Source organism: Anguilla rostrata, chromosome 8 (genome assembly GCF_018555375.3).
Source record: "Anguilla rostrata isolate EN2019 chromosome 8, ASM1855537v3, whole genome shotgun sequence".
NCBI lineage: Eukaryota > Metazoa > Chordata > Actinopteri > Anguilliformes > Anguillidae > Anguilla > Anguilla rostrata.
This window is the reverse complement of record NC_057940.1, coordinates 53,398,273-53,418,537: the sequence shown is the minus strand read 5'-3', so window position 1 is coordinate 53,418,537 and position 20,265 is coordinate 53,398,273. Positions and strand designations below refer to the sequence as shown.

The 20,265-nt window shown below is 39.0% G+C and overlaps 2 protein-coding genes and 1 long non-coding RNA gene across 3 annotated transcripts; all 3 read left to right on the top strand.

Annotated features, from left to right (window-relative positions):
* The first annotated feature begins 1,212 nt into the window (after window positions 1-1,212).
* On the top strand, window positions 1,213-8,114 carry LOC135262054 (uncharacterized). Its single transcript, XR_010332089.1, has 4 exons — window positions 1,213-1,745; window positions 1,869-1,943; window positions 4,267-4,379; window positions 7,596-8,114. It is a non-coding gene; the product is annotated as an uncharacterized LOC135262054 (long non-coding RNA).
* Window positions 8,115-13,193: 5,079 nt separating this feature from the next.
* Window positions 13,194-16,698, top strand: LOC135262052 (mucin-2-like). The gene has a single exon (XM_064348842.1). It carries the CDS (start codon window positions 13,230-13,232, stop codon window positions 16,695-16,697), a length of 3,468 nt encoding a protein of 1,155 aa, XP_064204912.1. The 5' UTR covers window positions 13,194-13,229; the 3' UTR covers window position 16,698.
* Window positions 16,699-16,848: 150 nt separating this feature from the next.
* On the top strand, window positions 16,849-19,965 carry LOC135262053 (uncharacterized). The gene is made up of 2 exons (XM_064348843.1): window positions 16,849-17,503; window positions 18,289-19,965. The coding sequence occupies exons 1-2, from the start codon at window positions 16,849-16,851 to the stop codon at window positions 18,399-18,401; spliced, it is 768 nt and encodes a 255-aa protein (XP_064204913.1). The 3' UTR covers window positions 18,402-19,965.
* The last annotated feature ends 300 nt before the right edge of the window (window positions 19,966-20,265 follow it).

The following is a 20,265-nucleotide window of genomic DNA, read 5'->3' as shown; positions in this document are numbered from 1 at the left end:
GGGCCTCTGGCTCCCTGTCACGTTCATCATTAGCTTTTTTTGGTCAACCAAGGTAAAAAGACTGCCTGTACCCTGCAATAAACAATAAAAATTAAGCATCAGAACACATGGTCACACTGTAATATTATTTCAGCAATGCAAAAAGCCACCTATTTCTATCAGTGTTTTATAAAGAAAAGCATACCCTTCCTTTCCATGGTGGACCGAAGCCGTTAAATTCACCTGGCTAGCGGTGCATTTTACTTGTGTTTGTTACCAGAAGCAACTGCCCACTTATTTTTATGAAACTTCAAGCACTTGTTACTGGTGTTACAGTAACTCATGTAATTTAAATAATTTCCCAATGCTGCACATGAGATCTATTTGATTTAATAAATTACGGTTTTTCAACATTCCACGATTTGTGCCTCTTTTTTGTTTCTGTGATTTTTCATCAACTACACCATGAGTGCTGAGACTTTACCGGTGTTTTCCGTGACAAACACACAGTACAGGAGAACTTGTACAAGAGACACTTTTAGATAATGGTATATTTATTGAAACACTTGCATTCATATGTGGTGGACCAGATAATGTTAACCCGCTACAGCACACATTTTGGTTTTTACATCGAAAAAAATATTCCATGCTATTGGATTATTTAGGACCTCTCATACTCTGGCATTGTTGTGTTAATATTATTCTGCATATAATGGATGGCAACATTATCACATTACAATTCTGTTTCTTTTTTCTTTTTTAAATATTCACTAAACTCAAGAAATCCTGGCACTTAAATCATAAACTGTTATTTGTCTCCACTTGATTTATGCCTTTACATACTAGTAATTTAACAATGATCCAGAAAATATGGTCAACTTTTCCCCCCAAGCATCAACAGGGGCACAGCATGTAATTTAAAGCTCATCTTATGACAAAAGGCTTCCCAGTCAGAGCTTGAATGCTCTTCACTCTCTGATTCCAACAAATCTGTATGAGAACAATGCGTCATGTCAGAAAAACTAAACAACGGATAGCTTAACTGTCTTTATCCGAATTGATGATAGCTTCAGTGGTTTCACGACCATCATTTCTGCACTGCCCGATTGTTGAAAATGAAACAGTCGTTAGCTTAGAAGACACGGTGCCGAAGTGACGCAAACCAGAAGAATCCCTGAGAGCGTTGGCATCATCGAGCGCCAGTTATCAGTTACCAGTTTGCGTCTAGCGAGAATGTTTGTGTCAAGTGCGATTGGATACTTCATTCTGGCACTTCACTCTGCACACACACACACACACACACACACACATGCATGACAGAAACGCAGTCTCTCACACACACACACACACACACACACGCATACAGAAACAGTCTCTCCTCTCTCACACACACACACAGACACACAGCCTCTCCTCTCTTACACACACACACACACACACACACACACACACGCATGACAGAAGGACAGATTAAGTAAGTTGACATAATTACATTGACTTCTGTTGGCACCCACAGTTTGCCTTTGCAAATATGGTATGGACAGACAAAGAAAAGGTTTTATTATTTCTGGGATTGATACCGTGCATTTGCATTGAACTGGCGCAAGCCCAGGTCAACAGCAGAAGTGCCAACGCAGACGCAGCTGAAGGCTTGGCAAACGTTTTGTTCCGCCATACGAAGCCCAGCGCCGTGGGATCAGTCGAAGAGACTCGTTCTGGTTTTGGCTGCAGCCGTGAAAGTTCAGCGTACTTGGAACATCTGCCAGGTAATTCGGAGGTCGTATTTTTTTTAAAGGCATGTGAGTAAACACAGATACAGTACATAAACTGAGTTGAGACGAGTATTGTTAATTAGTTCCCTCTGTTCCCTCCTTATGCGGATATCTCAGCTGCATTGAAGACTTACCTGAACAAAGAAATTCATGACTCTGCTTGGGAATTTCAGAATGGGAAATACCCTGGAGGTAAGCAAAGTCTTCCGATATGGCCATGTATAAGTGCAGATGTGTAGAGCTACATCAATCACAGTTAAATCCTGATCCGGAGTCCAGAAATATGTAATACAGCTAAAAGCAATTACAGTTTGATATGTGGGTATGAAAGTGGGTTTAGCAAAATATTATCTGTACAGAAGCATAAAGCAAGATTCTCTGACCTCGATGATATATGATGACATTATGTTGTGAGCATGCTATCTAATTTTGTCTGCTTGAGAACACTGGGAATTTCAACAAACGCCACAGAGACTGCAGTCTGACTCAGACTAGTCATGGAACCGTATGAACAGTATGAATCTGGAAATGGTGTATGCAATTATGCCTTCAGAATAACAGATATATTGATCATTTAAAATTGAAATTAAAATGATTGAGGCGTGTAACTTCAAGTAACTTGGCCCTGTCTTTTTTAATTCTTACCATCTGAAGACAACGTGGTTATTTTAACTTTGTGTCACTTCAAAGTGTCAAATAACAAAAATCGCAAAACTCATGCAAGACATTTAAATGAATGTTCGAAACTGCTGGTGAATACCTACAGAAAGCATATTTCTCCATAAAGGATATGCTCATACTTGGTTCATACAAGTTCATTTTTACAAAATGTACGTGCAACTTGTGTATTTGCAACGTTAAATAAATACTGATTGTAAAATAAATACTGCACATACACACATACATGCACACATATATGCAATACTTCATTATCCCCATGGGGACATTCTCCTAGCAGCATGTAACATTCACATTTATAAATACACATTTACATCCAGGTTACAGAAGGGGGGGGGGGGTTAGCATTGCTTTGGAATACAGCTTGTTTAATTAATTGGTGTGAGGTAAGATTGCCAATAAAGTTTCTTGTAACTTCTTGTAACTTGGTGTTATTTTGATATCAATACTTTTAACTGCAGGCCTAGATGTTGCCTGTTTGAATGAATGCCTTACAGACAGTGTGTTTGTATGTTTGAGTACTTGGGATTTTCGTACGCCGTACAGATTTACAAGATTTACCAGCAATTCATAGCACGTGCAATTTTAATCAGTTATGTCATGTGGAAAAGGTGTTGCAAACTGCACATGTCAATTCGGGGTGGTGAGGAAATGGAAATAATTGACAGCTGCCTTTTGGCATTTTGAAATAGCAGAAAGTTGAAAATGCCTAAGCATTGCCCCTTCGCTGGATGCGAAGAAAGTAGCATGCTTTTTTCTTTTCACAAAAATGAAGAGACCTACAAGAAATGGGTTTTATTTCTGGACCCCCACAGGCACTGCTATATTACAATAACCCATACAGTAGTATTTCCTCTTGAATCGCTTGTATTCTAATTGGTGAGCTATATAACGCTAGTCAATGTAATTTACCTTGACAATCGATTATTCAATATCAATTATTAATTTGTATATTTGCATTCCTAATTCAAATGATCAAGAAATCAAAATCCCGCTTGTAGGGATCCTCCTTCTCTGTTCTGCTGCAGGGGTGGTGGGTTGAGCTGTATGCAAGAGGGCCATGGCTGTTTGGTTGGCCTGGCTATTAGTGACTGACACTCATAGTTCACCAAACTAGATTTGACATTAGCTCTGCCTTGTCCTCTCTCAACTGATGAATGTCACCTATGCTTGTTTACCTCAGAACGTCTCACAACTAGTAAAGTCGACCCAGTCATCAACAGCATCAACAGTCATGGAGGTCTTTTTTTATTGAGGAAGATTTTCTGAGTAGAGAAAGGATTACAATGAAAATGGATGTGTACTTACCTTTCAATCTTTTGAGTTCTACACTTTGTTTCGACAGTAGGCATCAGTTCTCAAATCTGATTTTTAAAAATCTTTTTGTGTGACTGCGCATACAGTAATTTTATAGGTGGCCAGATTGGATTTGTGTGTTTAGACAAGCTCCTTGTTTATTTCTTTTGTGATGATGCAAGTGAACAATGTATCACATGGGGAGTAGTAAAAAAAAAAGCACTTGAGAGGAAAATAATCTGATTTATCCCATCAGACACAAGTCACATGGCAAGATATTGGAGATGTATCAGATTTATGAGTTGAAACTGACAACTTATTTTCCAGTTCCAAACAGCCCACATTCAGAACATGTTCATACCTCAGATTCCACTGCACTAGAACTCTAACTAGCTAGCTAGCTAGGTTATCTACCAGTGTATCACGACGTAGTGCATGTGTATTCACATGAACAAGGACAAGATGCATCAATAGGTAAGCATAAAAGCTTGTCTAAACCTCTTTTAGTGCATTCAGTTTCATATTTTGTCTTTCATTTCAGAATCAGATGTCTTCAAACTTGGACAGAATGCCCACAAATATTGCATATATGCTGCTACGGAAAATAGGACTCACAGCATCCCACTTGTCAAATGTACTGGCCATCACATGAAGGTAAGGCAATTCTGTTCAGTTTTGATTTGGGTTCAATGAAAGGAGCAAGAGTTTGTAGACTGAGAAATTTTACTGTTTAGGTTACAAATGCGGTTGCGATATTAAATATTTCTTGACATGTATAAAAATATGTTAAAATCTGTTTTTACTGAACAATGTTATTGCTTTTAGCAACAAGTGCCTTTTAGCTCCTGATCCTTGTATGTCTGTTTTTTATTATATATTTTTATTTTTTATTTTCTTTGGTATGTTTTTAATATGAAACTTTTATTTTCCTGCTGCCATCTTGACCAGGACTCCCTGGCAGAAGAGATATTGTATCTCAATGGGACCTTCCTGGTTAAATAAAGGATAAATAAAAAAAATAAAAATAAAAAAAAATACACATTTTTTTTTATTCTGCTCCTGTTTCCTTTGGATAGTGGGATAAATATTGCTTAGTCATCATGTGGTTGGATAGGGCAAAAAGTTTAGGGCCGGAGTCTTGATGTAACTGCTATTGCGCGCACCAAGTTTCATAATTTTATATGAAACAGTTTTGTAATTATCACATTTTTGTGACAAGCTATATCTACTGTTGTCCAGTGTGTCATGCTTGGGGGGGGGGGGGGGGTATAGTTGCAGATGAGACTGCAGGCAAGGGGTACTTGTTAAAAGGACAAACTACATGGCAATGGTGTCACTTAAAAACTCAGTATGTGGCTTAGTTTTGCGTCCTCTACTAATAAAGTACGAACACAATTGTCTGGTTGCATGAGCACTGAATGTCTGGCTTGAGTAATCTCAGGACCCCAGTGTCCTGGCCACCAGGGGGTTTGCGCAAAGGGGTTAAAGGTCAAACAGGACTAGCTTAGCTGCGGCTCTGTGTCAGTGTTCTCACTCTCTCAGCCTCCTGATAACCCTCCTCTTTCGCTCCTTGCCTTGTTGTGTCATGCCTAAAAAAGTTAAATGTGTGGTTTTGGAACAGAGCTTGTTCAATTTGTGTGAGCTATGATAGCCAATATTGTTTATTGTAACTTGGCACCATTTTGATATCAATATTTTAAACGGCAGGCCTAGATTTAGTAAATTTTAATTCTATATAATGCTTCTGTATAAACAGCAGAAGACCAGGAAGATCCAGAGGTAGAAGACAAATATCTTGTGTTGTCTAGCAAGAGAAGCCTTCATAAAACTACACCACAATAGTCAGGGGAACAGGTTTCTCTCCAGCTGTGTTGAGTTCTTCCTGTAGTTGTGGTGCAATTTTACAATTTTATTTTTTGCTAGACACCACTATATATTTGTCTACTCTCTATTGGTCTTCCTAGTCTTCTCCTGTTAACATTACTGCCCATCAGAGAAACCCTTCTGAGTGTGTACTGAACACTGCACCCTGACATCCTGAGTTTTTTTTTTTTTTTTTTACCGGCCCCCGTTGAGAAACCCTAACTGATAGCAGAAAAATCTTATGCTAGCACCAAGTTACATTAGCTTCTGTAGGTGGTTGAAAGCTGCTTTTGGAGAACTGACGCGAGTTAGCATTAATTATTGGGGGGGGGGGGGGTTGAGAACTTTGTAATGGGCTACAAAAGAGTAGCCTCTGTTTACCTGAAGTATGGTGCTGAAACTGAACTTGCAGCACTGTTTGTGTGCGTACGCGAATGGATGAACGAGTGTTTGCTGTTCCTGATCTTGCATAATGTCATGAGCACCAGGAGGAAGTAAGTATAAAGTCTGTGTGTGTTTGTTTTTGTGTGTGTATATATATATATATATATATATATATATATATATATATATATATATATATATATATATATATATATATATATACAGTACCAGTCACAAGTTTGGACACACCTGCTTAAACTAGTTTTTTCATGATTAAAAATGCTTTAAACTTGTCTATAAACACTTAATATTTCATAAAAAATTCTACAGGTCCTGGAGCACCTGTTAAGATAGATGTGATCATGAACATCAATACGTACCAAGATATTTAAATAACAAAACAATGGACCCCCCCCCTTCCAATGAGCTTACAAGATTTCCATTTTCATTTAAAAATCAAACTTTTGAATGCAATCTACTTAAGATTATCTGCTTATATAAGTACATACGTTTTTAGACAAGTTTATACAGTTTAAAGTATTTTTAATCATGAAAAAACTAGTTGACTGGTACTGTATATATATATATATATTATTTGACATTATGATAATTTGTCTAAAACACTGAAATTGCGTATAAAACTACGTATAAAAAGTGCTGTAATTACTACATGGTGAAACCAAAATGTATGAGAATACCCTTTAGTGAAAGCTCTAGAGTCTGCACTTTGACCACGTGTGAATTGTTTGATTACAAACAGAGAAAATAAAACATTAAATCAGAAAAGATGTGGCAGGTTTGAATCTCTGATTAGGCGGGTTCCCCATTTTCAAATCTGGCCACACTGTTGGTGAGCCTGAACTACGGCACGGACCGGAGCAAACTCTCCGCAGCATGGCTAAGTCTCACAAAAGGTACTAGAGATACAGCAAAATGCATTCACCGCATGAAAATAAACTAATGCAAGCGAGGAAGTACGTTGAACATGGTGAAGGATGGCATAATAAGGCATAAAGCACCATTTTCAATGTCCCCTGTCACAGTCATGATACTCCAGAATCAGCTAATGCTAGTTTTACGGCATTGAAAAAAGTAAATAAAAAATAAATAAATTAAAACAGCAAACATCCAAGTTATGCATGGTAAGGCAGAGAGAAGTTATACTCTGTTTCTATTAAATGAACGTCGCCGAGCGGTGACCAGATTTATTGTGAAGGGATTCTATTCTACTTCAGCAGGTGTAAATCTTCGCATTGAGCATTGCTCAAAGCGAGAGGACGCTTATTTTTTTATTTAAATTTGCAATTTAAGTTTTACTTTTTTTTTTAAAACCAAAATGCCAGCACTTTTTATGGCAGCCTAAATCTGCTGAAAATGAAAGTGGTTTTTGCGTACAACACACGTTGGTTTCTTTTCGCACTCAAAAAATACGACGAGTCTGAAACAGGATTCAATAAGTACCGGATTCGACAGCAGAATACGATTGGTAATCGGAATCGATAAAATCTTTACAATACCCAACCCTACTATCACTTGAACTAAAAGGCCTTTAACATACATGTTTTGTCATGTGGATCAATACGAATGGCTGTCACATAAAGTATTTTTCTTATTTTTCCACAGGAAGGCGGTCACTCTCGAAATATGACATCAGACTCTGTGGAAAAAATATGTGCAGTAAAGCTGTTCTATCCATCTCAGCAACATTTTCACCATTTGGTCAGAAGAAAAAGAGAAGAATGGGACTTTTGGTTCATGCCCACAGTTACCTATCAGCCTGATTCTTCAAGTGAGACGACAACCACTGTAACAAAAACAGCAGAATCAAATGAAATAGGTGACATATTTTTGGAATTTTCCGAGACACCCACCCACCCCAACAGTCCAACCACTTCACAGACTGGAAAAATAACCACAAAATTGACTTCAGCCACAAATACAGCAACAGATAAAAAGACACATTTTGTAACTGAAGAAAATGACTTTGTGTGGGAATTTTCTGAAATGGCAACAGTTCCCTACAGTCCAACCACTTCACAAACTCCCAAAATGACAACAAAATTGACATCAGGCACAGATACAGCAACTGATGCAAAGACACATTTTGTAACAGAACAAAATGACTTTGTGTGGGACTTTTCTGAAATGGCAACAGTTCCCTACAGTCCAACCACTTCACAAACTCCCAAAATGACAACAAAATTGACATCAGGCACAGATACAGCAACTGATGCAAAGACACATTTTGTAACAGAACAAAATGACTTTGTGTGGGACTTTTCTGAAATGGCAACAGTTCCCTACAGTCCAACCACTTCACAAACTCCAAAAATAACAACAAAATTGACATCAGGCACAGATACAGAAACAGATGCAAAGACACATTTTGTAACAGAACAAAATGACTTTGTGTGGGACTTTTCTGAAATGGCAACAGTTCCCTACAGTCCAACCACTTCACAAACTCCAAAAATGACAACAAAATTGACTTCAGCCACAGAAACAGCAACTGATGCAAAGACACATTTTGTAACAGAACAAAATGACTTTGTGTGGGAATTTTCAGAAATGGCAACAGTTCCCTACAGTCCAACCACTTCACAAACTCCAAAAATGACAACAAAATTGACATCAGGCACAGATACAGCAACTGATGCAAAGACACATTTTGTAACAGAACAAAATGACTTTGTGTGGGACTTTTCTGAAATGGCAACAGTTCCCTACAGTCCAACCACTTCACAAACTCCAAAAATAACAACAAAATTGACATCAGGCACAGATACAGAAACAGATGCAAAGACACATTTTGTAACAGAACAAAATGACTTTGTGTGGGACTTTTCTGAAATGCCAACAGTTCCCTACAGTCCAACCACTTCACAAACTCCAAAAATAACAACAAAACTGACATCAGGCACAGATACAGCAACAGATGCAAAGACACATTTTGTAACAGAACAAAATGACTTTGTGTGGGACTTTTCTGAAATGGCAACAGTTCCCTACAGTCCAACCACTTCACAAACTCCAAAAATGACAACAAAATTGACATCAGGCACAGATACAGAAAGAGATGCAAAGACACATTTTGTAACAGAACAAAATGACTTTGTGTGGGACTTTTCTGAAATGGCAACAGTTCCCTACAGTCCAACCACTTCACAAACTCCAAAAATAACAACAAAATTGACATCAGCCACAGAAACAGCAACTGATGCAAAGACACATTTTGAAACAGAACAAAATGACTTTGTGTGGGAATTTTCAGAAATGGCAACAGTTCCCTACAGTCCAACCACTTCACAAACTCCAAAAATGACAACAAAATTGACATCAGGCACAGATACAGCAACTGATGCAAAGACACATTTTGTAACAGAACAAAATGACTTTGTGTGGGACTTTTCTGAAATGGCAACAGTTCCCTACAGTCCAACCACTTCACAAACTCCAAAAATGACAACAAAATTGACATCAGGCACAGATACAGAACGATGCAAAGACACATTTTGTAACAGAACAAAATGACTTTGTGTGGGACTTTTCTGAAATGGCAACAGTTCCCTACAGTCCAACCACTTCACAAACTCCAAAAATAACAACAAAATTGACATCAGGCACAGATACAGCAACAGATGCAAAGACACATTTTGTAACAGAACAAAATGACTTTGTGTGGGACTTTTCTGAAATGGCAACAGTTCCCTACAGTCAAACCACTTCACAAACTCCAAAAATGACAACAAAATTGACATCAGGCACAGATACAGAAACAGATGCAAAGACACATTTTGTAACAGAACAAAATGACTTTGTGTGGGAATTTTCTGAAATGGCAACAGTTCCCTACAGTCCAACCACTTCACAAACTCCCAAAATGACAACAAAATTGACATCAGGCACAGATACAGCAACTGATGCAAAGACACATTTTGTAACAGAACAAAATGACTTTGTGTGGGACTTTTCTGAAATGGCAACAGTTCCCTACAGTCCAACCACTTCACAAACTCCAAAAATAACAACAAAATTGACATCAGGCACAGATACAGCAACTGATGCAAAGACACATTTTGTAACAGAACAAAATGACTTTGTGTGGGACTTTTCTGAAATGGCAACAGTTCCCTACAGTCCAACCACTTCACAAACTCCAAAAATAACAACAAAATTGACATCAGCACAGAACAGAAACAGATGCAAAGACACATTTTGTAACAGAACAAAATGACTTTGTGTGGGACTTTTCGAAATGGCAAAGTTCCCTACAGTCCAACCACTTCACAAACTCCAAAAATGACAACAAAATTGACTCAGCCACAGAAACAGCAACTGATGCAAAGACACATTTTGTAACAGAACAAAATGACTTTGTGTGGGAATTTTCAGAAATGGCAACAGTTCTCTACAGTCCAACCACTTCACAAACTCCAAAAATGACAACAAAATTGACATCAGGCACAGATACAGCAACTGATGCAAAGACACATTTTGTAACAGAACAAAATGACTTTGTGTGGGACTTTTCTGAAATGGCAACAGTTCCCTACAGTCAACCACTTCACAAACTCCAAAAATACAACAAAATTGACATCAGCACAGAACAGCAAGATGCAAAGACACATTTTGTAACAGAACAAAATGACTTTGTGTGGGACTTTTCGAAATGGCAACAGTTCCTACAGTAAACCACTTCACAAACTCCAAAAATGACAACAAAATTGACATCAGGCACAGATACAGAACAGATGCAAAGACACATTTTGTAACAGAACAAAATGACTTTGTGTGGACTTTTGAAATGGCAACAGTTCCCTACAGTCCAACCACTTCACAAACTCCAAAAATACAACAAAATTGACATCAGGCACAGAACAGCAACTGATGCAAGACACATTTTGTAACAGAACAAAATGACTTTGTGTGGGACTTTTCTGAATGGCAACAGTTCCTACAGTCCAACCACTTCACAAACTCCAAAAATGACAACAAAATTGACATCAGGCACAGATACAGAACTGATGCAAAGACACATTTTGTAACAGAACAAAATGACTTTGTGTGGACTTTTCTGAAATGGCAACAGTTCCCTACAGTCCAACCACTTCACAAACTCCAAAAATAACAACAAAATGACATCAGGCACAGATACAGCAACGATGCAAAGACACATTTTGTAACAGAACAAATGACTTGTGTGGGATTTCTGAAATGGCAACAGTTCCCTACAGTCCACCACTTCACAAACTCCAAAAATACACAAAATTGACATCAGCACAGATACAGAACAGATGCAAAGACACATTTGTAACAGAACAAAATGATTTGTGTGGGATTTCTGAATGCAACAGTTCCTACAGTCCAACATTCACAAACTCCAAAATACAACAAATTGACACAGCACAGATACAGAACGATGCAAGACACATTTGTAACAGAACAAAATGACTTTGTGTGGATTTTCGAAATGCAACAGTTCCTACAGTCCACCACTTCACAACTCAAAAATAACAAAAATGCACAGCACAGATACAGACGATGCAAAACACATTTTGTAACGAACAAAATGACTTTTGGAATTTTGAAATGCCAACGTTCCCTACAGTCCAACACTTCACAAACTCCAAAAATGACACAAAATGACATCAGGCACAGAACAGAACGATGCAAAGACACATTTGTAACAGAACAAAATGACTTGTGGGAATTTTCTGAAATGCAACATTCCTACTCACAACCATTCACAAACTCCAAAAAGACAACAAAAATACAATCTCACACAGAAAAAAGCAACTGTGAAACAATTTTGTAACAGAACAAAATGACTTTAATGGAACTTCTAGAAACGGCAAAGTTCACACAGTACCACCAATTCACAACCACAAAAAACAACAAATCTGCATCACACGGATAAAACTATGCAAGACAGAACAGAACAAAAGACTTGCGGAACTTTCTGAAACAACAGTTCCTACAGTCAACCACATCAACAACAAACATAACAACAAAACTGACATCAGCAACAGACACAAAACTGTGCACAAACACATTTAACAGAACAAAACTTGTGTAGACTTCAAAGCAAAATTCACATACCCTTACAAATCCAAAATAACAACAAATGATCGGACAAACAGAACAGATCAAAACATTTAAACAGACAAAATGCTTTGAAATCAAAGCAACAGTCCTACCCAACCACTTACAACTCAAAAATAAAACAATGACACAGGCACAATACAGAAAAGATGCAAAGACACATTTGTAACAGAACAAAATGACTTTGTGTGGGACTTTTCTGAAATGGCAACAGTTCCCTACAGTCCAACCACTTCACAAACTCCAAAAATAACAACAAAATTGACATCAGCACAGATACAGCAAACTGATGCAAAGACACATTTTGTAACAGAACAAAATGACTTTGTGTGGGATTTTCTGAAATGGCAACAGTTCCCTACAGTCCAACACTTCACAAACTCCAAAAAACAACAAAATGACTCAGCCACAGATACAGCACGATGCAAAGACACATTTTGAACAGAAAAAATGACTTTGTGGGATTTCAAATGGCAACACATTCCCTACAGTCAACCACTTCACAAACTCCAAAAATGACAACAAAATTGACATCAGCACAGATACAGCAAACTGATGCAAAGACCATTTAACAGAACAAATGACTTTGTGTGGGACTTTTCTGAAATGCAACATTCCCTACATCCACCACTTCACAATCAAAAATGAAACCCAAAAATTACATCAGGCCAGATACACAACTGATGCAAAGACACATTTTGTAACAGAACAAAAGACTTGTGGGAAATTTTTGAAATGGCAACAGTCCCTACAGTCCAACCACTTCACAAACTCCAAAAAATAACACAAAATTGACATCAGCACAGATACAGCAACGATGCAAAGACACATTTTGTAACAGAACAAAATGACTTTGTGTGGGACTTTTCTGAAATGGCAACAGTTCCCTACAGTCAAACCACTTCACAAACTCCAAAAATAACAACAAAATTGACATCAGGCACAGATACAGAAACAGATGCAAAGACACATTTTGTAACAGAACAAAATGACTTTGTGTGGGACTTTTCTGAAATGCCAACAGTTCCCTACAGTCCAACCACTTCACAAACTCCAAAAATAACAACACAATTGACACCACGCACAGATACAGCAACTGATGCAAAGACACATTTTGTAACAGAAAAAAATGACTTTGTGTGGGAATTTTCTGAAATGCCAACTGTTCCCTACAGTCCAACTACATCACCTAGGATTGTGAAGAGTACAAGAGCCGCAACGACCACATGGATATCCGGTAAAACAACAGGCCCCACCAAAAGAAATGATCAAACAACTACCGCAATAATCAGTACAGCAACAGAAACAAAAAGCACAACAATAGCTGGGACAACAAATCTTGTTTCCACTACAACAGCTGCAACAACTATGACAACTCCCTCAACTACAACAAATTCTATAACTACCATAAAAACCGTATCACCCACATCTGTACCCACATCCACAGCCATTGACACAACCACTGCTAAAACCACAACAACTACTGGCCTATCTACAACACTGGAAAAAACAACTACTGCAATAAGCAGTACAGCAACAGAAACAAAAAGCACAACATCAGCTGGGACAACAAATCTTGTTTCCACTATAACAGCTGCAAGAACTATGACAACTCCCTCAACTACAACAAATTCTATAACTACCATAAAAACCGTATCACCCACATCTGTACCCACATCCACAGCCATTGACACAACTACTGCTGAAACCACTACAACTACTGGGCTATCTACAACACCGGAGGGAACAACAACTGCTGTAAGTACCAAAGGAGCACAATCAACAAGCAGAACTTTACCAGGGACAACATATCCTGCAACTAGTACAACAGTTGCAAGAACAATGACATATCCACATCCTACAACTGATTCTGGAACCACAACAAGAACAGCATCAACCACATCAGTGCCCACCACTAGAGTATCATCGACAACAACTGCTTTTAGCACAACTACAACTGAACCGACTACAAGTCCTACCCAAACAAAAACAAGTGAAACAACAGGACCTTCTGTTAGCAGTACAGGAACTGCAATAACAACAATGACATCATCTGGGACAACAAATCCTGCATCCAGTACAACAGATACAACAAGCACACTTGCCCCACATACAACAGTATCTGAAACTACGACAACAATTGTGCCATCCACGTCTGTCGCCACTACAATGACACCTTACAAAATCACAACCATTGGGACAATGACTGCTGAAACAACCACAACTTCTGCGCTTACCGTAACATCTGAACTACCAACTACTGCTATAAGCAGTACACTAACAAAAACAAAAAGCAAAACATTAGCTGGGACAACAAATCTTGTTTCCACTACAATAGCAGCAACAACGATGACAACTGCACCAACTACAACAAATTCTATAACTACCACAAAAACCGTATCAACCACATCTGTACCTACATCCATAGCCATTGACACAACGACTGCTAAAACCACTACAACTACTGGCCTATCTACAACACTGGAAAGAACAACTACTGCTATAAGCAGTACAGCAACAGAAACAAAAAGCAAAACATTAGCTGGGACAACAAATCTTGTTTCCACTACAACAGCTTCAACAACTATGACAACTCCCTCAACTACAACAAATTCTATAACTACCATAAAAACCGTATCACCCACATCTGTACCCACATCCACAGCCATTGACACAACTACTGCTGAAACCACTACAACTACTGGGCTATCTACAACACCGGAGGGAACAACAACTGCTGTAAGTACTACAGGAGCACTATCAACAAGCAGAACTTTACCTGCGACAACATATCCTGCCACTACTACAACAGTTGCAAGAACAATGACATCTCCACATCCTACAACTGATTCTGGAACCACAACAAGAGCAGCATCAACCACATTTGTGCCCACCACTAGAGTATCATCGACAACAACTGCTTTTAGCACAACTACAACTGATCCGACTTCAAATCCTACCCAAACTAAAACACGGGAAACAACAGCAGCTTCTGCTAGTAGTACAGGAACTGCAATAACAACAATGACATCATATGGGACAACGAATCCTGCATCCAGTACAACAGATACAACAACAAGAAAACTTGCATCACACACAACAGTTCCTGAAACTCTGACAACAATTGCGCCATCCAGGACTGTCGCCACTACAACGACATCTTACAGAAGCACAACCATTGGGACAATGACTGCTGAAACAACCACAACTCCTGCGCCAACCTCAACATCTGAACTACCTACTACTGCTATAAGCAGTACAGCAACAGAAACAAAAAGCACAACATTACCTGGGACAACAAATCTAGCTTCCACAGCTTCAACAACTATGACAACTGCACCAACTACATCAAATACTATAACTATGACAAGAACCGTATCAACCACATCTGTACCCACATCCACAGCCATTGACACAACGACTGCTAAAACCACAACAACTACTGGCCTATCTACAACACTGGAAGGAACAACTACTGCTATAAGCAGTACAGCAACAGAAACAAAAAGCACAACATTAGCTGGGACAACAAATCTTGTTTCCACTACCACAGCTGCAACAACTATGACAACTCCCTCAACTACAACAAATTCTATAACCACCATAAAAACCGTATCACCCACATCTGTACCCACATCCACAGCCATTGACACAACTACTGCTGAAACCACTACAACTACTGGGCTATCTACAACACCGGAGGGAACAACAACTGCTGTAAGTACTACAGGAGCACTATCAACAAGCAGAACTTTACCTGCGACAACATATCGTGCCACTACTACAACAGTTGCAAGAACAATGACATCTCCACATCCTACAACTGATTCTGGAACCACAACAAGAGCAGCATCAACCACATTTGTGCCCACCACTAGAGTATCATCGACAACAACTGCTTTTAGCACAACTACAACTGAACCGACTACAAGTCCTACCCAAACTAACACAGGTGAAACAACAGCAGCTTCTGCTAGTAGTACAGGAACTGCAATAACAACAATGACATCATCTGGGACAACGAATCCTGCATCCAGTACAACAGATACAACAAGCACACTTGCCTCACATACAACAGTATCTGAAACTCCGACAACAATTGTGCCATCCACGTCTGTCGCTACTACAACGACATCTTTCAGAAGCACAACCATTGGGACAATGACTGCTGAAACAACCACAACTCCTGCGCCAACCTCAACATCTGAACTACCTACTACTGCTATAAGCAGTACAGCAACAGAAACAAAAAGCACAACATTACCTGGGACAACAAATCTAGCTTCCACAGCTTCAACAACTATGACAACTGCACCAACTACATCAAATACTATAACTATGACAAGAACCGTATCAACCACATCTGTACCCACATCCACAGCCATTGACACAACGACTGCTAAAACCACAACAACTACTGGCCTATCTACAACACTGGAAGGAACAACTACTGCTATAAGCAGTACAGCAACAGAAACAAAAAGCACAACATTAGCTGGGACAACAAATCTTGTTTCCTACAACAGCTGCAACAACTATGACAACTCCCTCAACTACAACAAATTCTATAACCACCATAAAAACCGTATCACCCACATCTGTACCCACATCCACAGCCATTGACACAACTACTGCTGAAACCACTACAACTACTGGGCTATCTACAACACCGGAGGGAACAACAACTGCTGTAAGTACTACAGGAGCACAATCAACAAGCAGAACTTTACCTGGGACAACATATCCTGCCACTACTACAACAGTTGCAAGAACAATGACATCTCCACATCCTACAACTGATTCTGGAACCACAACAAGAGCAGCATCAACCACATTTGTGCCCACCACTAGAGTATCATCGACAACAACTGCTTTTAGCACAACTACAACTGAACCGACTACAAGTCCTACCCAAACTAACACAGGTGAAACAACAGCAGCTTCTGCTAGTAGTACAGGAACTGCAATAACAACAACGAAATCATCTGGGACAACGAATCCTGCATCCAGTACAACAGATAGAACAAGCACACTTGCCCCGCATACAACAGTATCTGAAACTCCGACAACAATTGTGCCATCCACGTCTGTCGCCACTACAACGACATCTTACAGAAGCACAACCATTGGGACAATGACTGCTGAAACAACCACAACTCCTGCGCCAACCTCAACATCTGAACTACCTGCTACTGCTATAAGCAGTACAGCAACAGAAACAAAAAGCACAACATTACCTAGGACAACAAATCTAGCTTCCACAGCTGCAACAACTATGACAACTGCACCAACTCCATCAAATACTATAACTATGACAAGAACTGTATCAACCACATCTGTACCCACATCCACAGCCATTGACACTACAACTACTGGCCTATCTACAACACTGGAAGGAACAACTACTGCTATAAGCAGTACAGCAACAGCAACAGAAACAAAAAGCACAACATTAGCTGGGACAACAAATCTTGTTTCCACTACCACAGCTGCAACAACTATGACAACTCCCTCAACTACAACAAATTCTATAACTACCATAAAAACCATATCACCCACATCTGTACCCACATCCACAGCCATTGACACAACTACTGCTGAAACCACTACAACTACTGGGCTATCTACAACACCGGAGGGAACAACAACTGCTGTAAGTACTACAGGAGCACAATCAACAAGCAGAACTTTACCTGGGACAACATCCACATATACACTTGCAACAATGACACTCACACACAAGTTCGAACCCCAACAAGAGCAGCTCAACCACATTGTGACCCCAAATAGGATCTCGAAACACCTTTTACACAACTAAACCGCATCAGACTACAGTCCTACCCAAACTAACAGGTAACACAAGCAGCTTTAGCAAACTACAACTGAAACAGACACATCTACCAAACATGAACAACAGTGAAACACCCCAACAACCGCAGCTTTGCCTAGTCGTACAGACGACATAAGAAGCAACAATGGAAATGACTGCTGAACAACCAATCCTGCCCAACAACAATTGAACAACACACTGCCATCAAGCAGTACAACAGTAACGAAAATCCGACAAACATTGGCCATCCAGCTCCAGTCCCATACAACGACATCTTACAGCAGAACGTACAACCATTGCGGACACATGACGACTAAAACAACCACAACTCCTGCGCCAACTACACACTGAAAACAACTACTGCTATAAGCAGTACAGCAACAGAAACAAAAAGCACAACATTACCTGGGACAACAAATCTAGCTTCCAAAGCTGCAACAACTATGACAACTGCACCAACTACACCAAATTTTATAACTACCACAAAAACCATATGAACCACATCTGTACCCACATCCACAAGCATTGACACAACGCCTGCTAAATCCACTACATCTACTGGGCTATCTACAACACCGGAACGAACAACTAATGCTGTATGCAGTACAGCAACAGATACAAAGAGCACAACATTACCTGGGACAACAAATCTTGCCTCTACTCCAACTGCTGCAACAGCTACGACAACTACAACAGATTCTAAAACTACTGCAAAAACCTTATCAACCATATCTGTACCCACATCCACAGATTTTGTCAGAATTACCGTTTTATAATCTATGACATTTGCCCATTTTACAACACATTCTGGAATGACAAGAACAGCATCAACCTCATCTTTTCCCATCGTGCGTGTCAGGCACATTCCTTGCCATTTTGCACTAGGTATTCTATTGGGGGTCCAGGCTTGAATATATCTGAGGCTGCTTTGTGACAATTCTCTCTTTAAAAAATCAGTAACTGTATACAAATAACCATGAATTGAATTGAACTGAATAACTGATAGCTTTGGTAGTTTTCACTGGGGCTTTTTTCAAGATAAAATATGTTTTTTAGAACTACAAGGCCAATATAATCTCTCCTCAAACTGAAATGAAAAGTATGATGATCTGACCGATGGCCCGCATCACACAAAATGTTTATCACATTTTTAACACACTGTTTTAAAATCAGCATACCTGTTTAATCAGTTGCTACTGTGGCCATGAATTATGTTTTCACAAATTTGTCCAGTTACTTTTATGTCTCTCATTGTTGACTAGAGGTTTTGTTTGCAATGCCTGTTCTGTGTGATGTAACATCTTTCCTTCATCACATTTACATATCAAATCATTGGTTTTTGTCCTCCATGATATAATCAAGTCTTACACATTTAATTTCACTGGCCAACATTGTTCAGTCATTCCAACTTACTGAAAATCTACTTCCTGCCATGTAGTCAGACAGAATGTCGGCATAGTTAAGGGAGCGCCTCCAAGCAAGTTTACACATTTGAAGGTTAATGGCAGTCCCACGGGAGGCTAGAGTGGGGTGTTGTTAGCACAGTTCATTTTGGTGTCAAACTTCATTAATCTATTTTTATTGGTATTAGTTAAAATATTAGATTATTATTATTATTATTATTATTATTATTATTTGGATTAAGTAATAATCAATTTTGCTTTATCTTACCTGTCATTTCATGGTAATTGTTGTTGTACAAGTAATGTAGGTGGGGCCTGGCTATTTAAGTAGCTCAGTTAGCACTGACAGAAGGAGAGACTAGTGAGAGGTAGTAGGGCTACGTTCAACTGCAGCATTGAACTGCCCAGGCTGTGAAAGCCCTTTGAAAGTTAGACCAGTCTGTGCCTATTTTGTCAGTCTTTGTTTATGTTTTTTTCCATTTTTGTTTTCTAATTTTATTTGAACTCTTTGGGGTCTTTATTTGGGGTTTATTTCATTCACATTTTTTGATCTCCCTCAGTTTTTTAAATTAATTAACTAATTATTTTTTTTGCTATTAACACTGTAAATAGCTTTCACTATCTGTACTTGCTTGTGAATAAATCCAGTTTAACATCATCTGTTGGCATCTCGAGTCTTCCTGCAATCCCCCTTGACTGTGTGACAGGTTATAGCTATCAAAATACCATTGAGGAGGGCAAATGAGTGTGCTGTATTGAAGCCAGAGGAAAGAGACTCTGCTGTCATCACTGTCCCCACATAACATCCCTTGGTCTGCAGATACTGCTGGATTGTTCTCATCTCCTCATTTTCACTCAGAAACTTATTTTTATGATTGGTGTTATTCTCACTCGCTCACTCAGTGTTGTGACACACTTGAAGAAATATTAGAAGATTTAACTGTTGCAGCAGTTTATT